The 27991-nt window shown below is 47.1% G+C and overlaps 1 protein-coding gene across 1 annotated transcript; it reads right to left on the bottom strand.

Moving 5' to 3' along the window:
* NALF2 (NALCN channel auxiliary factor 2) lies at positions 1–27442 on the bottom strand. Its single transcript, XM_081276776.1, has 3 exons — positions 26581–27442; positions 3353–3524; positions 1–2931 (listed from the first exon to the last, which is right to left on the bottom strand). Exons 1-3 carry the CDS (start codon positions 27439–27441, stop codon positions 2546–2548), a joined length of 1419 nt encoding a protein of 472 aa, XP_081132902.1. The 5' UTR covers position 27442; the 3' UTR covers positions 1–2545.
* Between the last annotated feature and the right edge of the window lie 549 nt (positions 27443–27991).

Below are 27991 nucleotides of genomic sequence, written 5' to 3' on the forward strand. Positions count from 1 at the left end.
TTATCATCAAGTCTTACCATTTATTTATGGGGTTAAACAAGGGCAGAGAGGCCTCTGCCCCACAATGCAACAAAACAAAAAGCAGTACACATACAGAGACTCTCACTGAAACACAGAGGCAGGGGCACGAGGAAGGGCAGAGACAACTGAATCATAGCCAGGTAAGGGAGGAAGGGAGGAGGGACTACTAGGAAACCAGCTTGGAGACTCAGTCATAGGAACTAGTGCAAGAAAGTCCTACTGATGAAGCACAGTGTAGAAAATGGCATAAGAAAGCTGCCCAGCTCTGCTGCCTGTGATAGACAGCAGGGGCAGCCCAAGAGGTGGTGGAAGATTGGGTTGGTGGGGTGAATGGGGACAGTCAAATGACTTTGAGGTGGAGCGTGGTGCCCCTTTCCCCTGCCACTGGGCAAGGCCTTGGGCTGGTCTGAGCCAGGGGTCTCCTGGGCACTTGGTGAGGGGAAAGAGAGGATGGGAGTCTCCAAGGGTCCATTCCCTGGGGCCATATGGCCCCCTTTACTGCCCAGTCCCGTTTCCCCTCCTGAGGATGCAGGTGTTAGAAGGCAGTACCTGGGGTCTCTCTGGAGCCCAAGCACCTGCCCCTTCACTTATACATAAGCACGTCTGGAAAGATGCCAGCACCTCTTCCCCTCCCCAGCTGAAAAGAGCACTGTAGGGATGGGGTATGTGGCCAGGCCCAAAGTGCTGAGGGCCAAAAAGGGGTGTATGTGGGTAGGGCATGGGGCAAGGGGGAACGGGCTGTGAGAAATGAGAAAACTGTCAGGGAAGGATTTCTCAGGCTCCCCTGAATGATTCCTTCTCTAGTAGGGAGGCCTTCCATTCATCCCTAAGCCAACAAAGTTCAACTCTCCCTCCATACCCCATCTTCTTGGCTGCAGCTTCTTCTGCTGCAGCTCCAGGGCTACCCCTCTCCTCCACTCACTAGCCTCACATCATACGATGCAGCCTTTTCTGGCACTGGAAGGCCCTGGCCTGGCCCACAGAGTTCTGGCTCTGGCTTTTGTCAGCTTTGACTGGCTTTGAGATGCCCTAGGCAATGTGGCCTCCCCTCTCAGCTGACCAATATAAGGCTAATAGCGCCCACAGGGAACCCAATATCTCTTTTCTCATTCAACCCTCTAGCCTGACTAAACATTCAAGTCTTATAGCCAAGGGAAAACAGCACATTATCTTTAGTCAAAAGGTCTTCTTCCCCTACTCTGGACTTTCTCCAGCAAGGGACAGGGGTGACTGGAGTAAGGGACCCACTATAGGGTGAGGAGGAGTTTGGTTGTTCCACAATTGGGATAATAACCCATGGGGGCAGGGATGGGAAGGGATGAATACTCTTTGGTAGGCTGGGGAAGGGGACAGGGTGGGGACAGGGAAGGCTCATCTCTGGAGAGTTCTGGGGCAAGGCCTCCAGGTTCTCCTTCATGGAGGCCTGGGCTAGGACAGGATGGGGGAGTATGAGGACCCAGGCCAGGCCTGACCCACTTGGGTTCAAGTCCCTCCTCCCTGTGGAGATCGGAAATGAAAGGTCTTTGGCCCCAAGGCCAAGATCTCCAGGGCAAGAGTGGCCCTTGGGAGTATGTGCACCTTCTGTAAGATATGGCCCTTCAGACAGCGGCAGTCCTACCACATGCCCTCAGCCTTCTGATTTTTGGCCCAACAACTCAGTTCCTATGCTCTTTCTCCAGAGGGCTCCTTCTGCAATTCTCTCTGATTTGGGGATCAGTTCTGTATCTGCCTCGTCATTAATCACTCACCTCCCCAAAGCCACATGGCAGTAGCCCATTTGGCCATCTCTCTAGGCCCTCTGTAAGTGTCTCTCCTCTCCTCTCCTCTCCTCTCCTCTCCTCTCCTGCTTCCCTATCTTCATTCTCTTTTACCACTTATTCCATACCCCATTCCTACCCCTCATTGCCTAGGGTGGTGGGGCACAGCTTAACTGGGGCCCCAACCTAGCTGCAACTGTGTGCACCTCATGTCCCAGCCTGGTATTTCACCTGTGGTGGCCCCATGTGGGGCGAGGTGCACTGTAGTGGCAGGAGGGCCAATGCACTGTCTGCCGTTGCCTGTAGGGATATGGGCAGGAGGGAATTAAGGATCTTGGCAACAAAAGGAATGTGGAGGGGGGGAAAAGAGCTTTTCCCCTCTGTGCCCCCCAACATTCCCTGCAGGGCCAAGGCTGGGTGAGCAGCCTCCTTCCCTGGGGTCAGGGCTCTCAGCAGGGGTGGCCAATTCCGGCCCCTATTCCCCCCCCCCCATTTTTTGCTAAGCCTCACAGATGGGGCTTGGGAGGGGGCACCTGCTGCTCCTATCTTTTTCTCCCGGATGAGATTTGCAGCTCCCTGGGGCCCTCTGGCCATTCTGTTGGAGCTGCTTTTGGGGTGGGGGTAGGTTGGGGGGATGTGTGGTCCCCCATTTCCCCCCCGCCCCCCACCTGGTTCTATACCTCCCATGGGAGGAGCTCCCTCCCCCTCAGTGGGGGAGCTGGAGCTGCTGTCAGTATGTGATGGAGGTCTGTCCTCCCTCCCTGCTTTCACTCTTCCCGTGTCAGGCCCTCCTCTAGGGCAGGCAGTGTCTCCAGCCCCAGTACTCCACCACCCTGATTGCTGGAGAAGGACACCATGGTATGGAGGAGCATGAGAACAAGGACACAGAGCCGGATCCTGCTGGGGCTGAGGCGGGATCCCCCAGAGACCGGCAGCAGGGAGGGCTTGTGGCTAACGCGGCCTGGGGGATCGTGGCGGGGGTGGTAGTGGTGATACTGTTGGTGGTAGTGGTGGAAATAGGAGTGGTGGAATTGCTGGTGGTGGGTTTTGGGGGCCTCAGACTCCTTGAACTTCTTCTTCTCCGACTCACAGGAGACCCACTGCACGTCACAGCACTTGATTTCCGGCCGCTTTGGTGAAGTGTCCAGCAACCCTGCCAATGGATAAGGAAGGCATGGTGGGATGCTCAGGGGGGGCTGATGTCTCTCTGCCTTACCTGGAGAGGATGTTTCCTAAGCCAGGACTTCTCAAGTAGTCCTAGCCAAGACTTCTTCCTCTTTGGCCCTCAGCACCTTCCCTTTCCAAGCCCTTCTTTCCCAGGGACCCCACCCAGTTTCTCTGAGATGAATCCTTGGCTGGATATATTCTGGGTAGAGATGGCTACTCTGGTCTCTCTTTTTTCCCCTATTCATTTGACTGTATCTCAGCCTGGGAACCTTGTTGCCCACTCCTCCAACCATTGGGGCTTTTCTAGCTTGATTCTCCTGTTGTCCATTCTGCTTCCACTCTTGACGTGCGTAGTACCTGCCTTGGGCCCCCAGCCTCCTCCCTCTTCCCCAGTGCCCTACCTTTACCTGTACAGATAAAGCCAGGGAGCCCTCCGTACACCATTTCCTCATTGTCGGGGAGGATAAAGGGGCACCGGGTCTGCACCTCCAGGCAGTATTGCTTGCAGGGCACCCAGCGCTGGCATTCCTGCTGGGTCACGCTGAAGTATTCTGAGCACAGCCAGGCCTTGTAGACAGCCTGTGGGGAGAGGAAAGAGCATCAGACCATGCACCAGCCCCTTCCCACCTCAGAGTAGAGGAATGGGGAAGGCCAACATGTGATCTCTCAAAGGAGCCTCGACAACCTAACCCCAGCACTTCAGAGATAGAGAGAAAGAAGGGTTTGGGTCATGGCCATTATATCCTACCCTAAGATCTCCCGTCTCATAGAGCCAGGGCACCCAAATTTCCCAATCTACAGTTATCCAAGACTTAGAATCTGTTTGCTGGCAGAAATAAAAATTACTCCTGTCAGAGTGGAAGGAATCTTACCAATCATCCTATCCGACCCTATCATTTTATACTTGGTTCAAATAAGTGTCTTGACTTGTACAAGGTTGCCTATATATAATGAGGCAAATTTCAGTTCTATTCCATTTGGCAAACATTTTCTTGGCTGATGGTGTCGAGTATCTAAATTCAAGAAAGGGATGGGGAAAATAATCCTTGTTCTACCTCATTAGGGTATGGTGTGAATCAAATAATATGGCATATATGAAAATGTTTTTAAGCTCCAAAGGTCAATACGAATGTGAGGTTTTTTTTTTTTTTTTTTTTTTTTTTTTTTAATAAAAACAGGAATCTGTCTTACCAAGCACCACATGTGCCTTTGAGCTCTACTCAATCCATGCTATGTCCTGTTGGCTTCAGCCTTGGTACGCAGCACAAATCACAGACAGTGCTACACTTCTTTTGAAATTTTTTTTGAAGTTTCACTTCATGGGCATACTTTCTGTCCCTCATCTAGCCCACCATTACTAGGCAGCAAGTCCTAGCTAGAAAGGTCCCCTGCTCAAAACTCTTTGGCTCTCATTAAGCCAAGGGGTCCTCAACAGCAGCACTACTGACATTTTGGGCCAGATAACTCTTTGTTGTGGAGGTTGTGCTGTGTATGCAATGTAGGATACTGAACAACATCTCTGGCCCCTCTACCCACTAGATGCTAGCAGCATTCTTCCTCCCTTCCCCTATTATGACAACCAAAAAATGTCTCCAGCCATTGGCAAATGCTCCCTGGGGAGTTCCATGGCTACAACTTTGTGCATGCCATCATCACCTCTCACCTAGGTGACAATCTGTTATCTGGCCTCCCCACCTACATTCTTGTTCTTTCCAATGCACTGTCTGCACAAGAGGAAAACAGGCCTCAAGTGGCAATGGGATTATGTTATTCCCTTGCTTTTTAGCTTATAATGCTTCACAAGAACTGCTGTACTGAAAATCACTGATCTAGACCCTTGCTGCTCAAAGTGTAGACCTGGATCATTAGCATCACTATCACCGAGGAGCTGGTAAGAAATGCAGAATCTTAGATCCTGCCCTGCTCTGCTAGGTCAGCATCTGTTTTTAACAGGATGTTCGGGGGTGCTCACACATGGAATCTGAGTCCTTCCCATACCCAGCCTGGGTATCTTCAGCAGCACTTTCTAGGTTCACTGTTGCTCCTCATAGCAATGGTTCTCAGACTTCAGTGTGCCTCAGAATCCCCAGGGGCACTTGTTAAATATGCAGATGCCTCCTCCCAATTCAGTTTCAAGAAGACTGAGGTGGGCTCAAGGATCTGAATTTTTGAACAAAGATCCAGGTCATCCTATAGCAGGAGTCCTTTCAACCATACTGAGCAACATGGTCTTGGAAACACTTGGTCACAGTTTCTTACACTTATTTTAAACATTTTCACTAAATTACAAATGACTCCACTGCAAACATGGGCTTTGGCAATAATATCTCACATTGGCCTTAACCAAAGCAGGGGCAGGGATGGCAGGGAGTTGTGATGCAAATCAGGAACAAAGCATTGCTTGGGACTTTGGTATCTCATAGGCATCTCAAATTTAAAATGCAGTACTTACTTTTTTTTAAAATCCAAGTACACAAATCTTGACCAGCTCAGCAAGTGCTATGATACCTAAGTGTCAGCTTCCATTCCTCTTTTTCCCTGCACCCCCCATCCAGTCCCTCTGAAAGCCATGTCAATTCTAGCTCCATGGCCACAGCTCTGTATAGGACACCATCATTTCTTATCTGAAAGGCAGTCTCCTATCTGGCCTCTCCATCTCCACTCTTGCTCTTTCCAATTCACTGTTCACCCAGCAATAAGAGAGGTCTTAAACTGTAATTGGATGTGTTACTCCTTTGCTTCAAACCCTTCAATACATTTAGACTAAAGCTCAAACTTCTGAACAGACTTCAAACTTCTACATACTTTGTCCCCGTCTCTCTCCAACCTCATTTTTCATTTTCTTCTCTCCCATCAAGCTCATCATACTCCACAAACAGGGGTTTTCTTTCTTTTGATTGAATGTTCCCTACTTCTTCCCAGCTTAGAGCCTTGGCAAATGCTGTTTTCTTGGACTAGAATGTTCTTTCCCCCACTTTTGGCATAGATGGGTCCTTTTCATCTGATCTTCCAGGTCTCAGTTTAAATGTCAGCTCCTCAGAAAGGGTCTTTGCAGTAGGCTGACCACTCTCAGCAGAGGATGATGTCCTCATTATTCTATCCTTTCCTTACTTGTTTCTTCACCACAATTATTGCTTTGTCTGCATTCTTGTTTTGTTTCACTATCAACCCTACTAACATGAGTTACATGAAGGAAAACATGAGTTTGTCTTATTAACCATCGTGAACTCAGCACAATATACATAAAATATCCATTGACTGAGTGAACAGGATGAGAAAATGACAACTGGTTCCTACTTTCACAGACATTCCAGTTTCACAGATAGATAAATCTAACTTGAATCTGTGGTATATGACCTAAAGTACAGGAGAAGTCAAACTATGGGATTGTTGGAGTGAAGCAAGTAGACAAGTTGAGAAAGATTCCAATAAGGGAATTTGAGTTGAGCTTGGACTTCATGGATAGGATGGGTAGAGATGAGGCAAAAGGACATTCTAGGATGAGGCAACGGCTTAAGCAAAGGCACAGGAGTGAGTGAATACAAGATGCACTAAGAGGACAGAGAAAATTTCATGTGAGTGGAATGGAATGGGTACCAGTCCCTTGCTCATGGACATTTGTTTCCACATGGTCACTAGTTACTATGCTAAATGATGCTCCATTGAATATTTTTTGTACACACATCTCTTATACATCGTCTTCAGTTTCATTTATGTAAATTCCAAAAAAAATGAAATTATGAGGATAAAAGGTATGTGCAAAGGAATGAGAAAGGAATGCAAGGAAAGTGAAAAAGAACAGGTGAAAGTAAGGGGCTAGGTAAAAAAGTGCTAGAGTGGTAAAAGAAGACAGTAAAAGAGAACTTAAAGGGTAAGAGAGGGTGGCAGCAGAGTAAGGAGTTTAAAGAGAGGACAGTGTAAGAAAGAGAGAGTAAGAAAAGTGGGGGGTTTGGAGGGTAAGCAATGGTGGTGATCATGGGGGTAAGGAAAAGCAAGGCTGGGGAGAAAGAGTAGGGGAATAAGAGGTAGAAGGTGGAAGGGGTAAGAGAATGGAGTTGGGTGAAGGTGGGAAAAGACAAGAGTAAGAAAGAGTAGGGAGATAAGAGCTATAGTTGGATCTAGAGTGTCCCACAAGGGCTCATGTGTTAAAGGTTTGGTCACCAGCCTGTGGTGCTACTGGGTAGTGGAACCTTTAGGAGGTGGGGCCTGGTGGGAGGACCTTAGGTCATTGGAGGTGTGCCCTTGAAGGGGATATTAGAAATCTGCCCACTCTTTCCTCTCTCTCTGCTTCTATGCCACCATGAGATGAACCATGCACTTCTACCACGATGAACTGTACCATCACAGGCCCAAAGCACAGGGCCTAAAGCAAGAGTGCTTTTGGTCCATGACTATGAACCAAAACCTCTGAAACTATAAGCCAAAATAAATATTTCTTCTTTATAAGTCTATTATTTCAGGCATTTTGTCACAATGATGGAAAGCTGACTAACATGGAGTGAGTGGGGAGCATAAGAGTGGAAAGATGCAGGTAAGAGAAGGCTACTGAGAGGAGGAGTAAGAGAGAGGAAGAAAGGGGAAGGAGTGAACAGGTGGTGGACAAGAAGAAATAAGGGGAAAAGAAGGGAATTTTAAGAAAGCTGGGGTAAAAAAAAGTAAGAGAGAAGAAAAAAGTAGGAGAAAGAAACAGAAGTAAGACATGAAAGAAAGTGAAATCACAAGAGGGAAGGGAAACAGAACCTTGTAGTACCCTCTCCATATTTTTGGCCCCAAGTGCCAAGATTTGTGTCTCTGTCCATAGCCTCTGTCCCATCTCTGCAATCTGGACCTAGAGTCTACCTCACCCTCACCCCAAACCATACAGAATCACCACCACTCCACTGCTGGTGGAACTGGGGCTCAGAGGCCCCTGTAAGATCTCTGTGGGGTCTTCCAGTTCAATGTTTCTGCTCCTAGGTGAGAAAGCCTGAGTGGTGATCCTTTCCTCCTCCTCCCAGTAACAGGAGATGGTAATTGGGCACTCCCCTTGTCTGCTCCTAGAAGGAGGGAGAGAATGAGGGAGGGGAAATGGAGGAGGGGAGAGGGGTGGCCTGACAGTGGGAGTGTGGCCTTTCTCCTTAATTAGACGACCCCCCTCAGTCCCTACACCCCCAACCAGAGTCACCATGGCAACAAGTGGGTGAGCAGATTGCCTGGGGAGGACACCAGGCCTGTGGGTGGTGAGGTAGGAACAGGCAAGGAGCTAATGAGGGGAATGAGGAAGAGCCACACAGGGCTCAGGGGTAATCCAATTCCTTGGCCACATAGTCAGTCAGCTGAACCACTGTTGGCCCACGTTTCAGTGGTGGCCTGGATTCTTCACAAGTGAAAAGTCTGGTTCTCAGGCTACCACCTAGGCCACAAACCTGGCTTAGACTCTGCAGTTTCATTCCTGAGGCAACTCTTGGTAGTTTTCTCTACCTCATCAGTGTGAGACCTGAGCCAGTGGGGCTGAGTTGCATGGGTAGTCTTAGGAGGTCTGAGCACTCATCCAAGAGGATAGAGAAGGGCCAGGAGGGCCAGGCTGAGGAGAATTGTGGGGTTTGCTGGAGGTGGGATGAGCAGGGGAAAAGAAAAAATGTCTCAGAACCAGATGAAAGTCAATTAGGAGAACTGTGGAGATCTTTTGCTCTCTAGTTTCTCAACTTTGCCTGCATATTAAACCACTTTGAGATCTTTTTAAAAAAGATTCCTACCTGGCCCATATCAAACCCCAGACCTACAAGTAAGAATCCTTGTTGGTGAGGCCAACACATCTGTAGTTTTACAAAACATCTCAGGCAATTTTAATATGCAGGCAGGCTTAAAAGAACTAACAGTTTAGTCTCACTTCATCATTTCATAGATGGGAAAACTGAGGTCCAGAACGAGGTAAGGACTTGTCTTCAGCCACATCAAATAGTGGTAGAGGGAAGAACTCAAAAGGCTGATTTCCAGGGTTCTTCCTACTGAACAATCAATCCTACCAGTAAACTAAGGGGAGCAGGACATTCGTAGGGGAGGAGGGCTGAGGAGAACCAAGGTCTGTCCTGGGGTTTCAGACTCTTTAAACTCCAACCTGGCAGAAAAGGCTTCTCCATCACATCCCATCATCTGAGCTGAACCATCCTAGACCCTTGAGGTAGCAGCAGGGGATGGGTGGGGCAGGAAGCCTTGACTTGGCAGTGCCCTCCTTTCCCCACCTCAGTCTGGCCACTGCTGGGCTCAATCAAGTTCAGGCTGCTACAGCCCAGTTGCTATGGGAACTGGGAGGGGAAGGAAGCAGTGAGTAACTAGAGGGAACACCAATTAACCCAAAAAGGAAGCTGAGAAGGCTGTCCCAGCCCTCCTCCCAACTGGGTGGATGCCACTCCTAAATTGGGAGGGGTATGATAAAGGGGATCCCCACCCCCCTGGGCTCTGCAGTTGCCAGCTTAGGAGGACTGGGAGGACCTGGATGGTTTGTAACCCCGTCTGGAGCATTCTAAGCCCTATAATCCTCTGGGGGAAAAATGCCTGGCTTCTCTAGAGTGCTGCATGAATGCAGATTCTCACACCTCAAAGCAGGGACTTAGGGGCAGAAGGCTTAGAAAGAGAAGGCCATCCTAAGCTCCTTGGGTTGAGGGCTGGAAAACCCTCCAAAGAGGAGAATCTCAGGGCTGGGGATGTGGCTCAAGCGGTAGCGTGCTCGCCTCGCATGCGTGCGGCCCGGGTTCGATCCTCAGCACCACATACCAACAAAGATGTTGTGCCCGCCGAGAACTAAAAAATAAATATTAAAAATTCTCTCTCTCTCCCCTCTCTCTCCTCTCTCACTCTCTCTTTAAAAAAAAAAAAAAAAGAGGAGAATCTCAGTTCTTGCCAACCAGGAAGTAAGCAGTTGCCTTCGTGAATTCTAACTTGCTTCCCTCCTTAGGGCATGTTTCCTCATCTAAATCCTCCCTATAGACCTTCTCTTCATGGCTGCTTATCTTCTTAATGTACCCCCTGGGACCCTTAGCCAGGAGCTCCAGCTGCAGAACTTGTGGAAGCAAAGCAGTAATGTGGGCTGGGTTTAGGATGAAAACTACTGCCTGCGAACATTGCAGTATATAAGTAACCACCCCACCCCAGATTTTACTCATGGGGAAACTGAAGCCTAGAAAAGGGGATTGCCTTCACCAAGTAAGAGACATGCAAGAAATCAACTACAAGCCAAGGAAGCACTCTTACTGTTAACCCAATGCCTCCTTGCACTACATCCACTGGCACACCTACAACTCTGTAAGGGACCCAGTTGGGCAAAGTCAAAAAGAGCCAAGTGTTCCTATTCTCGACTCTAGGCATTCAAAGAGTTGGGGCAGAGTAGGGTGAGGTCAAGGTCAGTCTCCCCAACCACAGGAAGGAGATCATAGCTGTAACTCTGCAGACAGCAGTAGTTCATTGGGATTGGCAGATTCAGAATGAGATTAGAGGCATTATAGGGCAAATCTGGTTAGATGATAGGACTTTACCTAAATGCTATAAAAAATAAGCAACAGCTATTCTGCGTCTCAGAATGAGCAGTCATGAATCAAAGTGGCCTCGCCTAAAGGAATAGTAGGGGAGATGGCTGGAGAGGGTGGGTGAAAACCTAAAGTCAACCCAGTTTCAGGGGGACCCTTGTACCTTCAAGTCTCTTAGGCCATCTGCTCCGAGGCAGGGGCTAGGTGGGTCCAGCCTGGTTAGGGGTGGCCTAGAGAAGTAGTGTCCCTAATACAGAGGCAGTTCTGAAGGGACCTAGATGATTCATGTCAATCAGATGAGCAGAAGAGGCAGGTTCATGACCACACCAGAATGGAAACCAGGATGGAAATGACTGTGAGAGTCATTGTTCCACTGCCCTACCTTCTGCTGGAATTTTCACTCTGACATCCCTGCCAAGTTCTGATTGTAAACTTTGTCTCAGGAAGCTCATTGTTTCCTAGGTTTGCCCCTATTTTTAGATAACTCCAGCAGTTAAAGAAGTTGGCCTTCTTTGGAGCTGAGATAATGCCTCCCTATTGCTTCCCTCATGTCTTTTACTAGCTCTTCTAGGACCATACAGAACAGTCAGTTTGGACAGTTTCTGTCCCCCATGTCAGCCTCACAATTATTTGTAGACTACCTTGAATCTGGTCTTCTCATTCATTTGCTAATGCAATGAACACATTCCCAATACCTTTTTAGTGCCTGGCCCTGTGCTGGTAGCTACAGATAATAGTAATAAGACAAGAATGTTGTCCTTAAGGGGCAGGGGAGACAACCACATGAATCTATCAGTATGAACCACTGTGATCAGTAGTATGTACTTGGTACAGTAGTAGCATAAACTGAGAAGTGATCAACCAGGTTTTGAATACTGAAGGATAGGGAAATGTGTGGGAGAAGCTTGAGTTTGAACTTGGGGGAAAAAAAGGCATTGAAGTTCAGTAGGTGAGAGGATAAGTATATTTCAAGCAAAGGAATTAGCAAATGTAAAGGCTGGGAGGTGTGAAATAGTTCTGGGTTCAGACTCTATAGGTAGTTCAGCATAGTTTAAAGGTGCAAATGGGGAATATGAAGCTGCACAGAAAAGCGATGGCCATATTAATATGCTTTGGATGCTGAGGAGGAATTGGGCCCCATTCTATAGGCAATGGAGAGCCTTTAAATAATTGCATAAAGATTATTTATCACTTCTGTGACTAACTTTTCTAACTTCTGTCTGAAAGTGTGGAGGATGGAGTGTAGGCATCAAGGCTGGAGGTAGGGAGGCCATTTAGGGAGACTATTGCAATAATCTGGAAGATGATGAGGATCTAAGTCAGTAGCAGAATTTAAAAATGGGGAGGAAGGGGTGGATATGGGAAAAATTTTACAGAGGTGAAATTAACAGGATTACTTAAAGATATGGACAATGATGGAGAAGGAAGGGTCTGAAATAACTATCAGGCTCCTAGCTTGGGTGGCTGGATGAACAGTAGTTTCACTTATTGAGGAAGGAAAAATAGAAGGAAAAGTAGGTTTAAAAGTGGAGAAACGTAGTTTTTGGTCATGTTGACTCTTATACATACGTCAGCTATGTGTAAATGTCTAGGAGGCACTTAGACATAAAAATAATCTGAACACAGACTTAGGGTCTGGATAAAGGCTTGGGAGTCATCAGGGGTCAAGGAGTTAATCTTGGGAACACAGTAGGACTATACTTTGCCACATTTTGAAGTTAGGCATGGCCATATAATTTTCACAGGCCAATGAAGTGTGAACTGAAGTGACATGGACCACTAGTGGAGAGAAGCTGTAAGAGCTGGTATATGATTTGCCACATTCTCTTCCCTCTTCTTCTTACTATAGAAGCAAATTTGAGATGGACCCTCTACTACCTTGAGTATTTTGGTGATTATTGCGAATAAATGCTTCCTGCTGACCTATTTTGGACATGTATCATGAGCAAGAAATAACCACTTGTGTTAAGTTTCGGATCTTTGGTGTTTACTTGTTACCACAGCATAACCCAGCTCACCCTAACTGATCTACACAGCAATAGTAGAAGCCAAGGGAATGGATGTTATTGCCTAGGGAGATTGGGAAAAGAGAGGGATCAACAGTGGATTTCTGGAAAACACTAACATTTTCATAGTTGGAGATGGACAGCATGCCTTTATTTTATTTGTTTATTTTTATGTGGTACTAAGAATCAAACCCAGTGCCTCACATGTGCTAGGCAAGTGCTCCTTCATTGAGCTACAGCCCCAGCCCAAAACACTAACATTCAAAGGGCAGGTGGAGGAAGGAAATCATATGAAAATGGAGGAGTGCCTTAAGAGACTGGAGAAGAAACAGAAGACAGTGGTATTCGGTAAATTAAGGGAGGAGAGAACTTCAAAGAATAGGGAATACCCAGCAGATAAGGTTTTACATATATAATTCCACCAAGCAGTGTGTTCTTTTTTTAAATACTTTTACTTTTTACTTATTTATATGTGGTGCTTAGGATAGAACCCAGGGCCTTGCACATGTTAGGCAAGTGCTACCGCTGAGCCACAACCCCAGCCCCAAGCAGTGTGTTCTGAAGAAGAGGTCTCATTATGGTCAGAACAATTTCAGTGCAGCAGTAGGGGAAGAAAACAGACTGTAGTAAATTGAAAAGGGCACAGGAGGTGAGAAAAAATGGAGATCTTGATTACTCTTCCAAGAAGGCAAACATTCCCAGGTTGTTGTTGTTGTTGTTGTTTTAACTATTTCAAGGGATATAATTTCCAGTCCTATCTTCTATTTGATTGTACACCTTCAGAAAAGTCCCTGTTTTTCTGTGTCCTTTGCAAATGAACATAATCTCTGGATAGGGCTTATCAACACAAAGTAGAAGCATCAGCCCTCCTGTCCTAGAAACAGTTTCTGTTAACGCAGCTTATAATCACATTTACTCTCGGGGGAATATATTAGACTCCACCAATAACTTATTGGAGATGGAGAAGGGGAAGCCTTCCTGGAGTGTGGGACCAAAGAAATGGCCTACTTCAAAGTCCAAGAATGGAGTCCAAGCCTTCTGGTGAGATGTCTGCATAATTAAACACCCACGAGACTTTAGGCTCCCCCAAGACAGGGACTGTATCTTACTTATAAGTGTACTGCTCTCAATATCTCAACAGGGAGTTGAGAATCTAAGTAAGTGGAGGATATATACACATGCAAGTGTTTGTCAAATACTAGAAAGCCAGGCTTCCAGTAACTATCCCAGATTGGAGGAAGGTGGAGAGATGAGAAAAAAATGAAAATAACGGGTTATGGATGTAATTTCATGGAATTTTATAGCTGATGAAGTAACTGGGAATATGTTAGCAAAAAAGCCATAGAAAAAAAGGAAAAAAAGAGAGGCACTTATTAACTCCAAGAAAACAAGTTGACCAGGGAAGGAAATGTAATCGCCATATTCTACACGACTCAGCTGTGAACAATATTATCCTAATAACATAAAGATGAATACTGTTAAAACCAGAAGCTGTGATATGCCAATATTGGGTGTATGATGGGAGGGGAAGCACGTGTTCATGCATGGTGTTGCTGGTAGTAAGAGAGCTAAATCCTCCTCTAATCAGTCAATAGTCATCTAAAACAGAAAAAGTAAGAAATAGTATATTGACATGCCGTTTAGAAATGTGCAGATACATATCAAATAAAAAACAGCTATGAGAATTGGAAGTATTTAATGCTGAAGAGTGAGATTCAGGGTGAAACAGACTACTGTTTCAATGATAATGCATATATATATATACATATATATATATATATATATATATATATATGTATATATATGTTATATATATTAAAACGTGTAATTTAAAAGACATATATAAGGATATATATATGATGTACATATGCATATATATACACAGAGAGAGATTTTTTAAACAGAAAAATAAAAAAATAGTAATATTTGATAACATTTAGAAATGTTGAGGTAAACATCAGAAGAAACACAACAGTTTCTATGGTTTAACTGAACAGTAAGGCTTAGGGGTGTATGTGCACATGTTCATGTATATATGTAGCTTCTACATGACTTTGAAAATTATGAACATATATTACTTTGATAAAATGAAAATTAAATAAAAACAAACTGATGGGCTGCCATGAACCTCAAAAACACAAAGCAAATCCCCAAGACTTGACCATCCTCATCAACATAGCTCACACTATTCTGCCCTGCTCTGGACCATCTACTCCATCACCACTCTTTGGCCCACGGATTTGGGCCAGGTGAGCCTAATAAGCCAACAGAGCTAGTGAGGGACTCCACAGCCAGAAAGGGGAACTGAGAGGAGGGCAGTTTTGGGGGCTTCTGTACGCAACTGTTGTGTAAGTCACCATATGAATGGTGTTAGTGTGACAGTGACAACCATAGCTTCCTTTGGAACTGTACACACTCCCAATCCCAGACCCAGAAAGCCATCTCCAGCCTTCTGCAGTGATCCCTCTGAAGTTGGCTTCCTGCATTTGCCTCACTTCGCATCTCAAATGCTATGCTTTGCTAGGTAGATAAGAGGCTGGGGGAGAACAGAGACCTACCTGATCAAAGGTGACATTACAGGTGGACTTGATATCTGGTTCTGAGATGAATCAAGGACTTTGGGATCCGTCTATCTCCCTGTCTCTTCCCTCTCCCATCTAAGCATACCTTCATGCACTCAACTTGCTAGAAACCCTCCAGTTGCCTTCTAGCTCCTGATCCCCCATCCCCACCCTGACACATCATCTCCTGTTCCAAAATCACTTTTCCCTTCTCCTAAGCTGCCTACCTCAATATTGTAAACTTCAGATGGGTATTAAGCAATCATTTGGATTTAACACATCTAATTAAGATAAGAACAACAGCTACCATTTATTACGTGTCTACTATAAGCCAGGCTCTGTTTTAAGCACCTGACCCTGAAACTTGTTAACTCACTGAATCCCCACAATCACCTCCTGAATTAGAGACAGATTTTTACAGAGGAGGATCAAAGAGTTTAAATAAGTTGCCCAAGGCTCACAGTCAACAATATAATAATGGTGACTAGCATTTCTTGAGCACTTCCATCTTGGAGGCAGTGTTCTCTTACAAGATTATAATGATTCATGTCCTTTAATCCTCATAATGACCCTGTTTCTTAGTTTTGAAGGTGAAGAAAGTGAGGTTCCAAGAGAGATTAAGGAATACATTCAAGGGCTCACCAACAACTCTACAGAAAAGACAGATTTCAAACTAGAATGTGAAGCCAGGTCTACCTGACCTTTGGTGCCCAAGCTCTTTATACCATACCACCTTTGGGATTGTCCCTCCAACTCACTACAACCGTTGAATCTTATTACTCAAAAAAATTCCTCTTGATGGAATTTCAGGTCAAGTTTTGGAGAGATCTCTAGGATGGAGGGGGTGATCTACCAAAATCAATCGATTCAGCCCATTTTCCTTATGTGGGAAGAATATTTCGATACTAGGAACTAAAAAAAAAAAGTCACTCCCATTCTCCTCTCAAAGCATTTATTTCCCCCTTTCTATAAGCATGCACATGCACACACATACACACACACACACACACACACACACACTGCTTTATTTTTTCCACACCCACCAGCATCCTACCCAGAGCCCAAAGGTCTAATCTTTGGCAATGGTGCAGGGGAGGCTGCCCCAGTTGAAACGTTTTCTTGCTCTAGGGCCTAAGTTCTTCTGTCCCAAGTTCTACCATATGGGGGGCTTCTGGAATAGCCTTGATCTAGAAGACACCAATGCCAGGCAGGGTCCATTTTTTTGAGAGTTTCAGGGCATCCACAACGTAATCCTTCTCCACAGCTTACCCTATGAATGTTCTTTATCAAGAAGCCTTTACTCTAACCAGATGGAGAGAGTCAGAGCCAGGTTCTGATTCTGCTTCTGCCATTAACTAGATGGGCAAACTTGAACAAGTCACCAGTAAGGAGGCAGGGACATGGCAACTAATTTGCTGTGTGACTGTGTGTCAATTACTTTCTCTCCCTGGGCCTCAACTTGGATCTAAGAAGATGTTCCCTCAGAAGGCAGTATTTGTGGTGGGAAGGCAGGGTCAAACATCTTTAAACTCAAACAGTACTGCTGTCAAGAAATCCCCCTCCCCCGCAAAAAATAAATTAATTAATTAAAAAGAAATAAATAAAAAGAAATCTCAGGTGTGCTCTTAGTGGTTATAAAACCTCTAAGTCAACTTACTTGACTTCCCTGATGCACACTTTCCTCATCTGCAAAATGGAGATAACAAAAGAAACTTCCCTTACTTTTTGTAAATTATATGTGAAGTAACTAGCACAAAGTTTTTACCTGTAGTATAATTATACCAACACATATTTGGTATTACCATTATCTGCTGGCATTCAAATCCAGGCTCAAACTAGATGGAGGACCCAGAGCTAGCCATTTGACTTCTGAGTCTATCTTCTCCACTGCAAAATGGGGACTATATTATGCACTTCACAAGCAGAAGTAATAAGAGAAAGGATACAGAATGCTTGGAATAGCTCTCTTCCTTCTCATTCTATCTTTTCAGCTCTAAGATGGAAACAGCAAAATTTTTAAATCTCACACAAATGTGATTAGAAAAAGGTTAATATCATTAATACATATAAAAGAGTGCACACAAGGCAATAAGAAAAAACACAAAACCCAAACTGACAATTCACAAACAGGCAATACAAATGGCCTATAATCTAGAAAAACAAATGTCTCACCAAAGAAATGCAAATGAAAAACTAGCACTGCTATACCATTTTTCAAGTAAATTAATCTCACACTTTTGGTGAGCATATAAACTAGAATAATTTAGTAATTTGAAAAAAATTGGTAAGGTATGTCAAAAGCATTAAAAAGGTTAATACTCTTTGATTCTGTAAGTCTAGTTTCAAAACTTCATCCTGCAGAATTAATGTTTATGTTCCCATTTATATGCAAAACAAAGAAAAGAAAAAGTCATTTTCTGTGGAGGTGTTTATGTATGTCTAGAGAGAGGGGTGGAGAAGAATACAGAAAAAATTGTTAACATCCATGACCTCAGGGCAATGGACTCAGAGGGAGTGAATAGGAAGATTATCAATGTTTTCTTTATAAACCTCTGTACTGTTAGATTTTATACAATGAGCATGCATTATTTTGTGATTTGAAAACTTGGCAGAGAAATAAGAAAAAAATGATTGAGATAGCATTTATTAGTAAAAAAATCAGATCTAATACATATTTGTGAACAAAGTTATTCATGAACAGCTTTACTTATAATAGTAAAAAGTTGAAAATAATGTAAAAATCGCATGATAGGAGATCACTTAAATAAATTACATTTATTCATGTGACATAATATTGTACATATATCATGAATGATGTTTATGAATAATTACATGGGAAGATACTCAATGTACCAGTATGTTAAAATGAGCAGGGTGAAAAAAATACATCAACCATGGAAAAATATATCCTCACATCAGGATGGCTATTATTTTAAAAGCCCTGAAAATTATATGTGTTGACAAATATGCGGAGAGACCGGAAACTTCTGCATTGCTGGTTTGTATGTAGAATGGTGCAGAACATAAAATTTTATTTATTTATTTATTTAATAATACCAAGGATTGAACCCAGGGTTGCTCAACCACTGAGACACAACCCCAATCCTTTCTATTTTATTTTTTTAAATTTTTGAGACAGGGTCTTGCTAAGTTGCTTAGGGTCTCTCTAAGTTGCTTAGGCTGGCCTTGAACTTGTGCTTATCCTGCCTCAGCCTCCAGAATTGCTGCATTACAATCCTGTGCCACTGCGCCCAGCAAATGTAATGTAATTTAAAATGATACAGCTGCCATGGAAAACACAGTGAGAGTTCCTTAAAGGTAAAGCATGCAATTATCATATGATCCAGAAATTCCATTCCTAAGTATACCCCAAAGAACTGAAAGCATGGATTCATACAGGTACTTCTACACTGAAGTTCATGGCAATATTATTCACAGTAGCCAAGTGTTAGAAATAATCCAAAAGTCTGTCAACAAATGAATGGATAAACAAAATGTAGCAGATGCACACAGTGGAATATTATTCAACCACATAAAGGAAGTACTGATACATGCTATGGCATTGGTGAAACTTGAAAACATGGTAAATGAAATAAGCCAGACCAAATTTTTTTTTAAAAAAAAGGTAAATAATGTCTGACTCCACTTATATGTGGCACATAAAATAGTCAAATTCATAGAGATAGAAAGTAGATTGATGGTTAGCAGGAACTAAAGGGAGAAAAGAATGGGAAGTTATTGTTTAATGGGTACAGAGTTTCTGTTTGGGAGGAAAAAAATGTTTCAGAAGTGGCTAGTGGTGATATTGCACAACATTACTAATGTACTGAATGCCACTTACTTGTACATTTAAAATGGTTAAAATGGTAAATACTATGTTATGTATATTTTAACATAATGAAAAGAGCCTAAGTGCCTCTGGGCCCTTTTTCCTATTATAATTCTCTTTTCTAAAATTTATCCAAGATCATTTTTTGTAATTGGGAAAAGCTATTTTCAAAAGATTCTCAGTCTATAACTATAAAGCACTAATAAAAACTTTAAAAAATAATTCCTAGTGTATAATAATCCTGAAGGATTAAGTTGGTCAGAAGATTTAGTTGGGTCCAACTCTAAACAGACATGTTTACCTTTCACAGATCAGCCAGGTAGCCATACTATCTGCATAAAGCCAAATAAGACAGGAAATATTGGTAACCCTTACACCACCAAACATCCTTGTCCAGGTAGAACTTGATGGGTTGACAGGCACTTCTTTGAACTCTTGGGTGCAAGAGAAGCCTAGGCATCTAAGGCTGTGGGCATGGGAACTGAGTATCCAAATCCCAGGCCAGGCCTCTGCAGACTATGAGGTGATGAGGTTTCTCTGCATTGTTTTCCCTTCCAGATTTACCATCACCTACTGGGTGGGGCTCAGGTCTGTACTTGGTTTGCTCAGGGCATCTTCTCCCTTCCTGCTCTGACTAATCCTTATAGCAATTTGGGGCTGAGAACATAACAGAGATACTTTTTCAAGCAAGAGGAGAACAGCTTTTTACTCCTCCCTTGCAGAGCCTGCAGAAAATGGAGGGAGCAAATATTTCCTTCATGCCCATCCTCCTCTTACTACCCCAAGAGGACACCAGTGATGGTTACTGGGTCTCAAGGACAAAGACTGGAATCCTAAATAAAGAGGATATTAGTGGGTCCTCACTGTGGATCTGAGCTACCCCAGAGGGTCCCTAAGCTTCCAATAGGACTGCTGAGCCTCAGCTCCAGTCCACCCAGCTTCTTATCCCAGCCTACCTGTAGGCAGTGAGGCATTGCCTCTAATAGCTGTAGAAAGCTATTAACATCATCTTTATACATCTGTGTTCTAGGGAAAGAACAGTCGGACCTGGGTATATATCCCAGCTCTTCTACCTTTCAACTACGTAGCTTGGGGTGGTTGTTTCCCCTTGCTGAGCCTCAGTTCTCTCGTTTGAAAAAAAAGGGGATTATAATAGTACTTGCTTGCTAGGATGATTGTCAAGAATAGATGAGTTAATGGGCATATGTAAAGCCCCTAGTATTTCTTAAGTACTCAAAAGCTTGCAGTTTTCTTTTTCCCATTCCCCTTATTATCCCTTTCTTCTTTGGCGCCAGTTGGCCTCATCTTCTGGCCTAGAAACTTGTGGCTCTGGTTCCAGCTCCCTTCCCCAGAATCTATTCAAGCAAGAGCTTTGGTCCTGGCAATCTCTGTTACTCCATGAAAACTATTTCCCTTCCTAAAGCCAACTCCCCTGGTGCCCTTGTCATCCCCTCTAAGCACCTACCCAGCTCAAGGTCTCAGAAATTCATGATTTTCTGAAACCTGCATCATGTCCAGGGCTGTGGGCCTATGCACCTGTAACCACAGGGATGTGAACATACCTATACCCCCAGAGACTTGTCAGGCCAGCACTGGAAAATGGTGCTTCTGGGGGCTCAGATTTGTCCAGACACTCAGAAGAAGAGGCTTCCTCTGGCTTTCAACTAATACCTGCATCTAGAATCTGCATGTGGTTGAGAGAGGAACTGGGGAAGGGCAGGTGAGATGTCCAGTCTGCATAGGCACACAGCAGGTAAACAGCCTTAGAGGGTGGGGAGCACAAAAGAACTGCTCAGAGGAAGAAGTTTTTCTAGGTCAAACTTCCCATCCCTGAGTCTGAGGTGTCTGGCCTACATGCCCACCCACATAAAGAAGAGTGGGTGAACTCTCTCCCTAAGTTACTGATGTCTGTGGAGGGGATCTGCACACATCCACATGGCTTGGAAGCACCTCTCATGTTTGTGAAGTGTTCAGAGATCCTTGAACCTCCCTTGATCTAGGCCCCACCCACTGTCTTCCTTTTCTTCACCCCTACCTCCACTATGTGCAGAAGACTCTTCTAGCCAGACCATTATATTGGGTGGGAGGCTGCTGGGCTCCCTTCTTTCCCTTAACTCCCCCCACCCGCACCTTCAGGAGATACCAGTATATCCTTCCTGGAGGTTCCCGTTGCTATGGTGACTATAGTAGTCAGGCACCAGCCTGCGGGAAGGATGGGAAGTAACCATGAAGACTGGGGGATGTGTGTTTGTGAGTGTGTCTGTGTGTGTATGTATGCACACATGCACATGTATACCCTGACTGGGGAGGAGAAAGAGAGCAGAGAGAGGAGGAGGGAAGGGCAAGAGGGCAGGAGAAGAGAGGACCAGAAAATGAAAGGGGGCAAGAGGAGAAATGAAGATGAGGGAGGTGAAGTGTGAGTGGAGTGTGAGGGATGTGAAAGGTAAGGGTGCATGGAGGTATTGAGGGCAAGAGGTGAAGTGCCAAGGAGGTGAGTTAGGTAAGCCAAAAGTGTGTGGGATCTAGAGTAAAGTTTGGGAAGCTTGGAATGTGATAAAAGGGGCTGACTATTAGAGGGAACAGGGTGGGAGGGCAGAGGTAAGTTTTTTGAATAGTAGAAGAACAAAAACATATAAATAAGGGTTAGAGAATGAGGTATGGGTGTGGTTTGGGAAGGGTCTAGGGTACTAAATAGAAAATTGGACAGGTTGTAGGTCCTTGGTATATGAATGAGAGCTTTGGGTATAGACTAAAATGTAGGAGGAACATTGGGGTGGGGGTGGGTCAGGATGGGGGTAAGAGGTCTGGAGAGGTGTGTTTCAACAGGAGGCCACTTTCCAATTCCCAGTCTTAATCCACTATGTCCTTGTCTAGTCTTAAACATTGCCTCTTCTCTGTCCCTGTTCCAGGATTCCTGATTCTTGCCCCTTCCCAGAACCCCATGCTCACATTCCTTGGTAATGCGATGAACTCCTGTGGATCTGGAGGCCCATCCCCCAGGGCCAGCTTGGTCATTATTCGCAGGAGGCTATTTACTGATGGCCTCCCCATTCCTCCATTCCCAAACAGGGACCAGGGAATCTTTTCTGGGTCTATGTCCTGATTCAGGTAGGATGTCTATGAGGCAATGTTCCCTGCCTGTCAGCTTGGGTGACAACAGGGATCACTGGCCAAATGGGGATCCCTGCCCTTTGCCCAGTACCCTAAGCTCTCAGCTCTAAGGACCCTTTATATTAAGCATTAGCCCAGGAGTCCTGCTTGGCAGGAAAGCTGTGGCAGGTGGGAGGAGAAAGGAAGGCAGTGAGGCAGAAACAGCTGCCAGCCGGAGTGGAGGAAGAGCAGGGCCCCAGTGGGTATGGGCAGAAGGCAATGTGGTGGCTCTAGCAGCCCCCCACCCTCTTCCCATGTGTGGGTGTAAGACCCAACCTCCTTTCCCAGCCCTCCCCTTCCAATGCTGCTGTTCAGGAAGCAGGCTCTGCTCATGGGCCTAATCACTGGGCTGAAATAGACCTCAGAGGTCATCTGGCCCAACTCTCCTTGTAATGTGATGTTAGAGTCAGCTCTAAAGCACTTGGACCCAAGGTTATACTTATATCAGGCCAGATACTTTCTGGGAGCAGTCTGTTTCTTCTTTGGAAGGAAAAAAATCTGTGAAATGAGTGACTGATGTGCCAGGCCTAGATACTGTACAGACTTCTCATTAATCACGACATCACAGAGCTTTCCTGAAGAACTAGCTCCATTTTACAAATGAGAAAAGTGAGGCTGAGAGAGTTGAAGTCCCTAGCTCAAGGTCACACAGGTAATAAAGAAGCTAGGTTCAAACCTAGGACTTTGGTTTTTGATTGTTTGTTTTGGGTTTAATTTTTTTTTTTGGTACCAGGGACTCTCCAGTCCTTTTTTAAATTTTGAGACAGGGTCTTTCTAAGTGGCTTAGGGCCTTGCTAAATTGCTGAGACTGGCTTTGAAGTTGCAATCCTCCTGCCTCAGTCTCCCAAGACACTGGGATTAAAAGCATGCACCGCCACACCCAGCAGGACTTTCTAACTATAAAGTCCCTCCGGGACCAGCAGGACATGGGTCTTCTTTTGTACTAGGACAACTTTTATAAGGTGTGAAGTCCAAGATCATTTCTCTTGATTCTCCCCTTTTCCAGGTCAAACTGTTTGTACAACTCTTTCCAGAACTTGGGTTACAGCCCCTTTCTTAACCTGGTCAAAGTGAGATCTGGCACAAAACACACAGTTGGCCAGGTAGATTTGGGCCAATTCAGAATAGAACAGAACTATCACATCCTTTCTGGGCAATAATCTGGATCATTGCAGCCCAATGGGCAATAAGAGAACTGAGAATATCCTTCCCTTTGGCCTGCGGACCTCTTAGATGAAGAGTCATGAGAGAAGAAGCCAGGGGTTTGTGCCCACCTTCACCACTCCCCTGAGTCTTAATGTTCTTAATTGAGATCAGGAAAGAGAGGGGAGAGACAAACAGAACTAGGTGGGGGCTTGGCAGAATTGGGAGGGTAGAGAGGAAGGTGGAGAGATGGGTGGAGACTGAGGTGGTTGTTCAGTAAACTTATGCAGAGTTAAGGGAAGGACAGAGCTTGGGGGTGCACAGGGAGATAAGGCAGAGTTGGACTTGGCCCCAAGAATGGGAGAGGCCAGGGTGGGGATGGGCATCAGCCTGCCTGGGTTAACATCGCCCTGCTGTGAGAGAGGAAGTCAGTCGCACATTAAGGAAATGTTGCAGCTAGTACTAAATTGGGAGGTGTCACAGGCACCAGTGAGCACAAGTATGATTTGTGGGGCTCTGTGGGGCCCAAAACAGGGGCAGACATTGCAGAGGGAAAGAACAGGGTTACTGGGGGCCATCCAGAAAAGGATCCTACTAAGGTGCTCAGAACAATGGCCTCGGGGACATGGAGTCAATTGGCCTGGGAACTAAGGCTCCAGGCTTGGTTTCCAAAAGTAGAAGAACCACCTTATTCTGGCCTCAGGCTGTAGGCTCTGCACCCAAGAGCAGCTTCCAGGGTGGGGCATCATCTTCCAGGGATCCCACAGGAGGGCTTAGAGCCCAGGAGCAAGCTTGTGATTGGCAAAGAAGGATAGCAATGGAGATGGGTGAAGGGCTGAGGAGAGAAGGGGCTGTAGGAAGGAGAGGAACAGGGCTGTCTTTCCCCTTAGTGCCCACAATACAGCTGGATTTGAGAGCCATATGGGTCCAGGCCTTAGTTGAGGGAAAGAGATTTGGAAGAGGGGTGGGAAAGACAGGAAGAGAGCTGTGGAGCTGGCACTGCCCTTCTGCCGGCACAACAGGCAGCAAGAGAGCAGGAGTTGTTCCTTAGCTTGCAGGAGAGAGACACAAGGAGACCAAGGAGACAAAGGAGAGGAGGGATGGCTGTGGGGAACCTGATGGGAGGCAATGACAAAAGCATGGGCTTTACACTTGGAACACATGGGTTGGAGTCCTGGCACTCCTGCTTATTGGCTGACTGACCTTAGGGCAAATGGCTTGATCTTGCTACACCTCAGTTTCCTCATCTGTAAAATGGGGGTAGTGATATTACCAACCTCCCTGGGCAGCTCTGATCTCATAAAATATGTTAAAGAGGTTGAAAACCCTAAGTATTAAATCAATGCCAGATATTAGATTCTTATTAAAAAATACTATCAGCTACTTCTTCCCACTTAAATCTCACAAAATGCCCAGAATGTGGGCAGGGCAAGGATTATTATTCCTATTTCACAAATGAGGAAATGAAAGCTTAGATAAATGAAGTGACTTGCCCAAGGTCATACTGCTAACAAGTTGTACAGGTAATAAGACCTTCTGAATCAGAGATCAGTTGTCTTCTGCATCAAACTGCTTGATATAAATAATCAATGCAGGGGATTATTATTTCATGCAGGATTAGATGGGGCTTGGAGCCAACTCTAAGATGGAGAAAACATCATGGGAAAGTTGTGGCATGGTTCTCATTCATCCTGCTGATTGAGAGAAGAAAAAGAAAAGAAAACAGTGGGGCTATGGGATTGGAGGGAGGAACACAAAAGACGGACATCCTTTATTCCGTCTGCTACTGAACCATGTTCCTCTGTTCCCACCGATTGTGTCTGTGGCAGACATTGAGGATATGTGTCTTTATCTCTATATGACAAAATGTGTCCTTCCTCATGTGACAGTACTTCCGCCTGCGTGTCTCTGACACCATGGGGAGATGCGCGTGTGTGTGACATGGTGTCTGCTTCCATGGCACTGTTCGTGGGTGTGACAACCTCTCCATATCCCTGTGTGTCTTTGCCCAGGGTGGTGTTGGTGGTGGTGTGTGGCCGTGTGTGTGTGTGTGTGTGTGTGTGTGTGTCTGTCTGTCTGTCTGTACACCTTTAAGAAGTGGAATATCTCATTTGGTAGTGTGAGTGAGGCAGTGAGTCAGCTGAGGCTGAGGGAGGCGGGAGGAGACTGCTAGGTTACGAGAACAGGAAAAGGGAGAAGGAGAAAGTGAAGTCAGGAACAAGGAGCTACCCCTTTCCTCTCCAACCCTCTTCCCCAAGTTCCTATGGAGCCCACCAAGAGCAAGGAAAACCTTGCAGAAGTCCACAGAAGCCAAGCTGGATGGAAAGGGGGGGCACTTTCTGCCTCTCCCCAATACCTTGGAGGGAGATGAACTAAGCTAGGAGGCAACTGTCTGCTTCTCTCCAGCTCTCTGCCCCTACCTTCAGAATGTGTGAGGCCACCACCCCACCTGGTCTCCTTGTTGCTTGACCCTTTGACCTTGCTGTTCTCTTTCCTTCAAAACACAAGCCACCTGGCCAGGTATGGAGAACTGGGCAGTAGCATCAGGTCCCATATATCTATAGCCCCCACCCACCTACTCTCCAGAACTCCCCTGATGAGGGTCAAGAAGTTTCTCAACACTCAGCTCCTCTCTAGACAGGCCTGTGCTGCAGCTGCCGTACCTCTTGAGACTCTCCTCTCTGGATGCCTGTTCCTAGCAGCCAGAAAACCAGTGTTCCCTCCACTGCCACCCTGGGGCGCTGGGAAGGCACTGGGAGTTCTATAATGCACCAATCTTCAGTGGCCCTTTCCTCCACAAGCCAGTATCACCTGTTCCCTGCTCATTCCTTTGTCAGGGGAGAGGACCCTACAGGTTCCCTCCTTGGAAGAAGGCAGGCACCCCTGGGCTCCACCTGCCTAGGCTCTGGCCAGCCACCTCAGGTCACATAAGGTCAACAGGGTGGTGTGTCCTACCACCAGGAGTGCACCTCCTTTCACCCATTGGCAAGAGCCAAGGGTAAAGCATTAGGTTGCCAAATATTCTCCTCCCTCTGTTGGCCTTCCCCCCTGCACCAGCCAGTCCCGGGACTTTCAATTCCAGCCCAGGCAAGGAGTGTGGCATAGCTGGCTGGGGATGAGGGCTGGGGGAACACAATCTCTCCTTCCACCCCTTTGCCAGCCCAAGACCCCAGGACCCCTCCCTCCTTGGGCCGGGGCGGGACGCCAGAAAGCCCCTGCCCTAAGATATTGGAACCTGGAATTAATAGAAGTTGCCCAGGTGATTACCTTGCCTGAATCCCCGAGCCCCTTCTCTAGGGAGGGGCCCGGGGTGGCACTCGCAGTGCCGCACTGGGAAGGGTGGAAGTGGTGGGGTGGGTGGAGGGAGACCTTTCTTCTCCCCGTTCTAATGTCGCTGCTGCTGCCACCCAGGCAGCCGTTGTGGCCTCAGACGCCAATCCCTACCTTGCAGCCTTTCGTGCAGGACCGGATTGAGTACTCTTCTGCCTGTAAGTATTTATGCAGCACGAGGTCGAACTCGTCATATTTTTCCTGAGCATGTCGGTCCAGTCGCTGGTATGCCTCGATACAGTTGCTACATGCCTCCCAGGCCCCGGAGCCCGGGCTGGCCATCACGGCCAGCAGGTCCCCCAGCAGGGTGTCCAGACTGCAGTCCAGGCTGTCGGGGCGGTCCATGCCCAGCAGCAAGTCCCAGACCGTGTAGGTGTCGCAAAAGGAGAGAGTGAAGTTCCGAAAGTGGCCTTTGAGCAAGTTTTTTTTGGCGGAGGGGAACTCAGCCCGGGCACGGGAAGGGGAGTCAGGGGGCCGCAGAGGGGGGGCCGGGGTAGTCGGTTCGAAAAGTCTCTGCAAAGATTCCAATTTGGTGCAAGCTGCATCCAGCCCCGTGGGCTCTGGGACGCCGCCGCAGACCTGCCCGGGGCCGGCGGCGGGGGCGGCTTTGGTCAGGTTGCTGTATCGGGGCCCGCAGGTGCCCGGGGGCGCGCTGGGCTCGCCGGGCGACGGCGGCGGCGGCAACGGCAGCACCGCACGAGGAGGCACCGGCTGCCGCTCACGGCCGGCCCCCCAGGGTGGCCGCATGGCGCTGCTCAGCTCCCTGGCCCGGGGCCGGGCCCCCGCGCACAGCCACAGATGGTCAGCGAGCAGCACGGTGAAGAAGAGCAGGGACGCCAGGGACAGTCGCCATCGCTGTGCCCGCTCGGAGTCGGCGCAAGGTTTGTCGCTCGGCCTGGGAGCCCAGCAGCAGCAGCAGCAGATAGTCAGCGCGGCGGCGTCTTTCCCGGGCCACATCCAAGCGCCCCTGAACATATTTCAGGGGGGTCCGGGCTGGAGGGAGTAGACAGGCGCGAGGCCGGACGGCCGTCTCGGGCAGGCGGGCTGCGCTCCGCTCCGCTCCGCGCTCCTCGGCGCCGTCCAGGCTCTACCTCGGGGGCTGCATGGTGAGGCAGGCCGGCCGGCCAGGGGCCCCACTCAGGCCAGAGTCGCGGGGCGCTCTCGTGCCGTCCCAGCGCCCCTCCCGCGCTCCCTCGCTCGCAGCCTCAGCGCCGCCGCCTGGCCCGCTAGGCGCTGCCCGGCGTCCCGGCGGGGGGCGGTGCGGGGCACTGGGGCGGTGGCGGCTGCGGCGGCGGTGCCGCACTCCTCATAGTGTCGGGCCCCTCAGCTGCCCTCGGCTCCGCGCCACTTCACTCTGCGCCGGCGGCTGCCCGGCTCACACTCTGTTCCGGCCGTCTCGGTTCGGCGCAGCTCTGCGCCCCTCAGCGCCGCCGTGCGGGCCCCACCGCCGCGCTCCGCTCTGCTCCCCTCGCCCCGCGCCGCTCCTCTCCCGCCCGTCCGCCCGCTGCCCGCTCAGCGCCGCTCC

Source organism: Spermophilus citellus (genome assembly GCF_964194105.1).
Source record: "Spermophilus citellus genome assembly, chromosome: X".
In the NCBI taxonomy this organism is placed as follows: domain Eukaryota; kingdom Metazoa; phylum Chordata; class Mammalia; order Rodentia; family Sciuridae; genus Spermophilus; species Spermophilus citellus.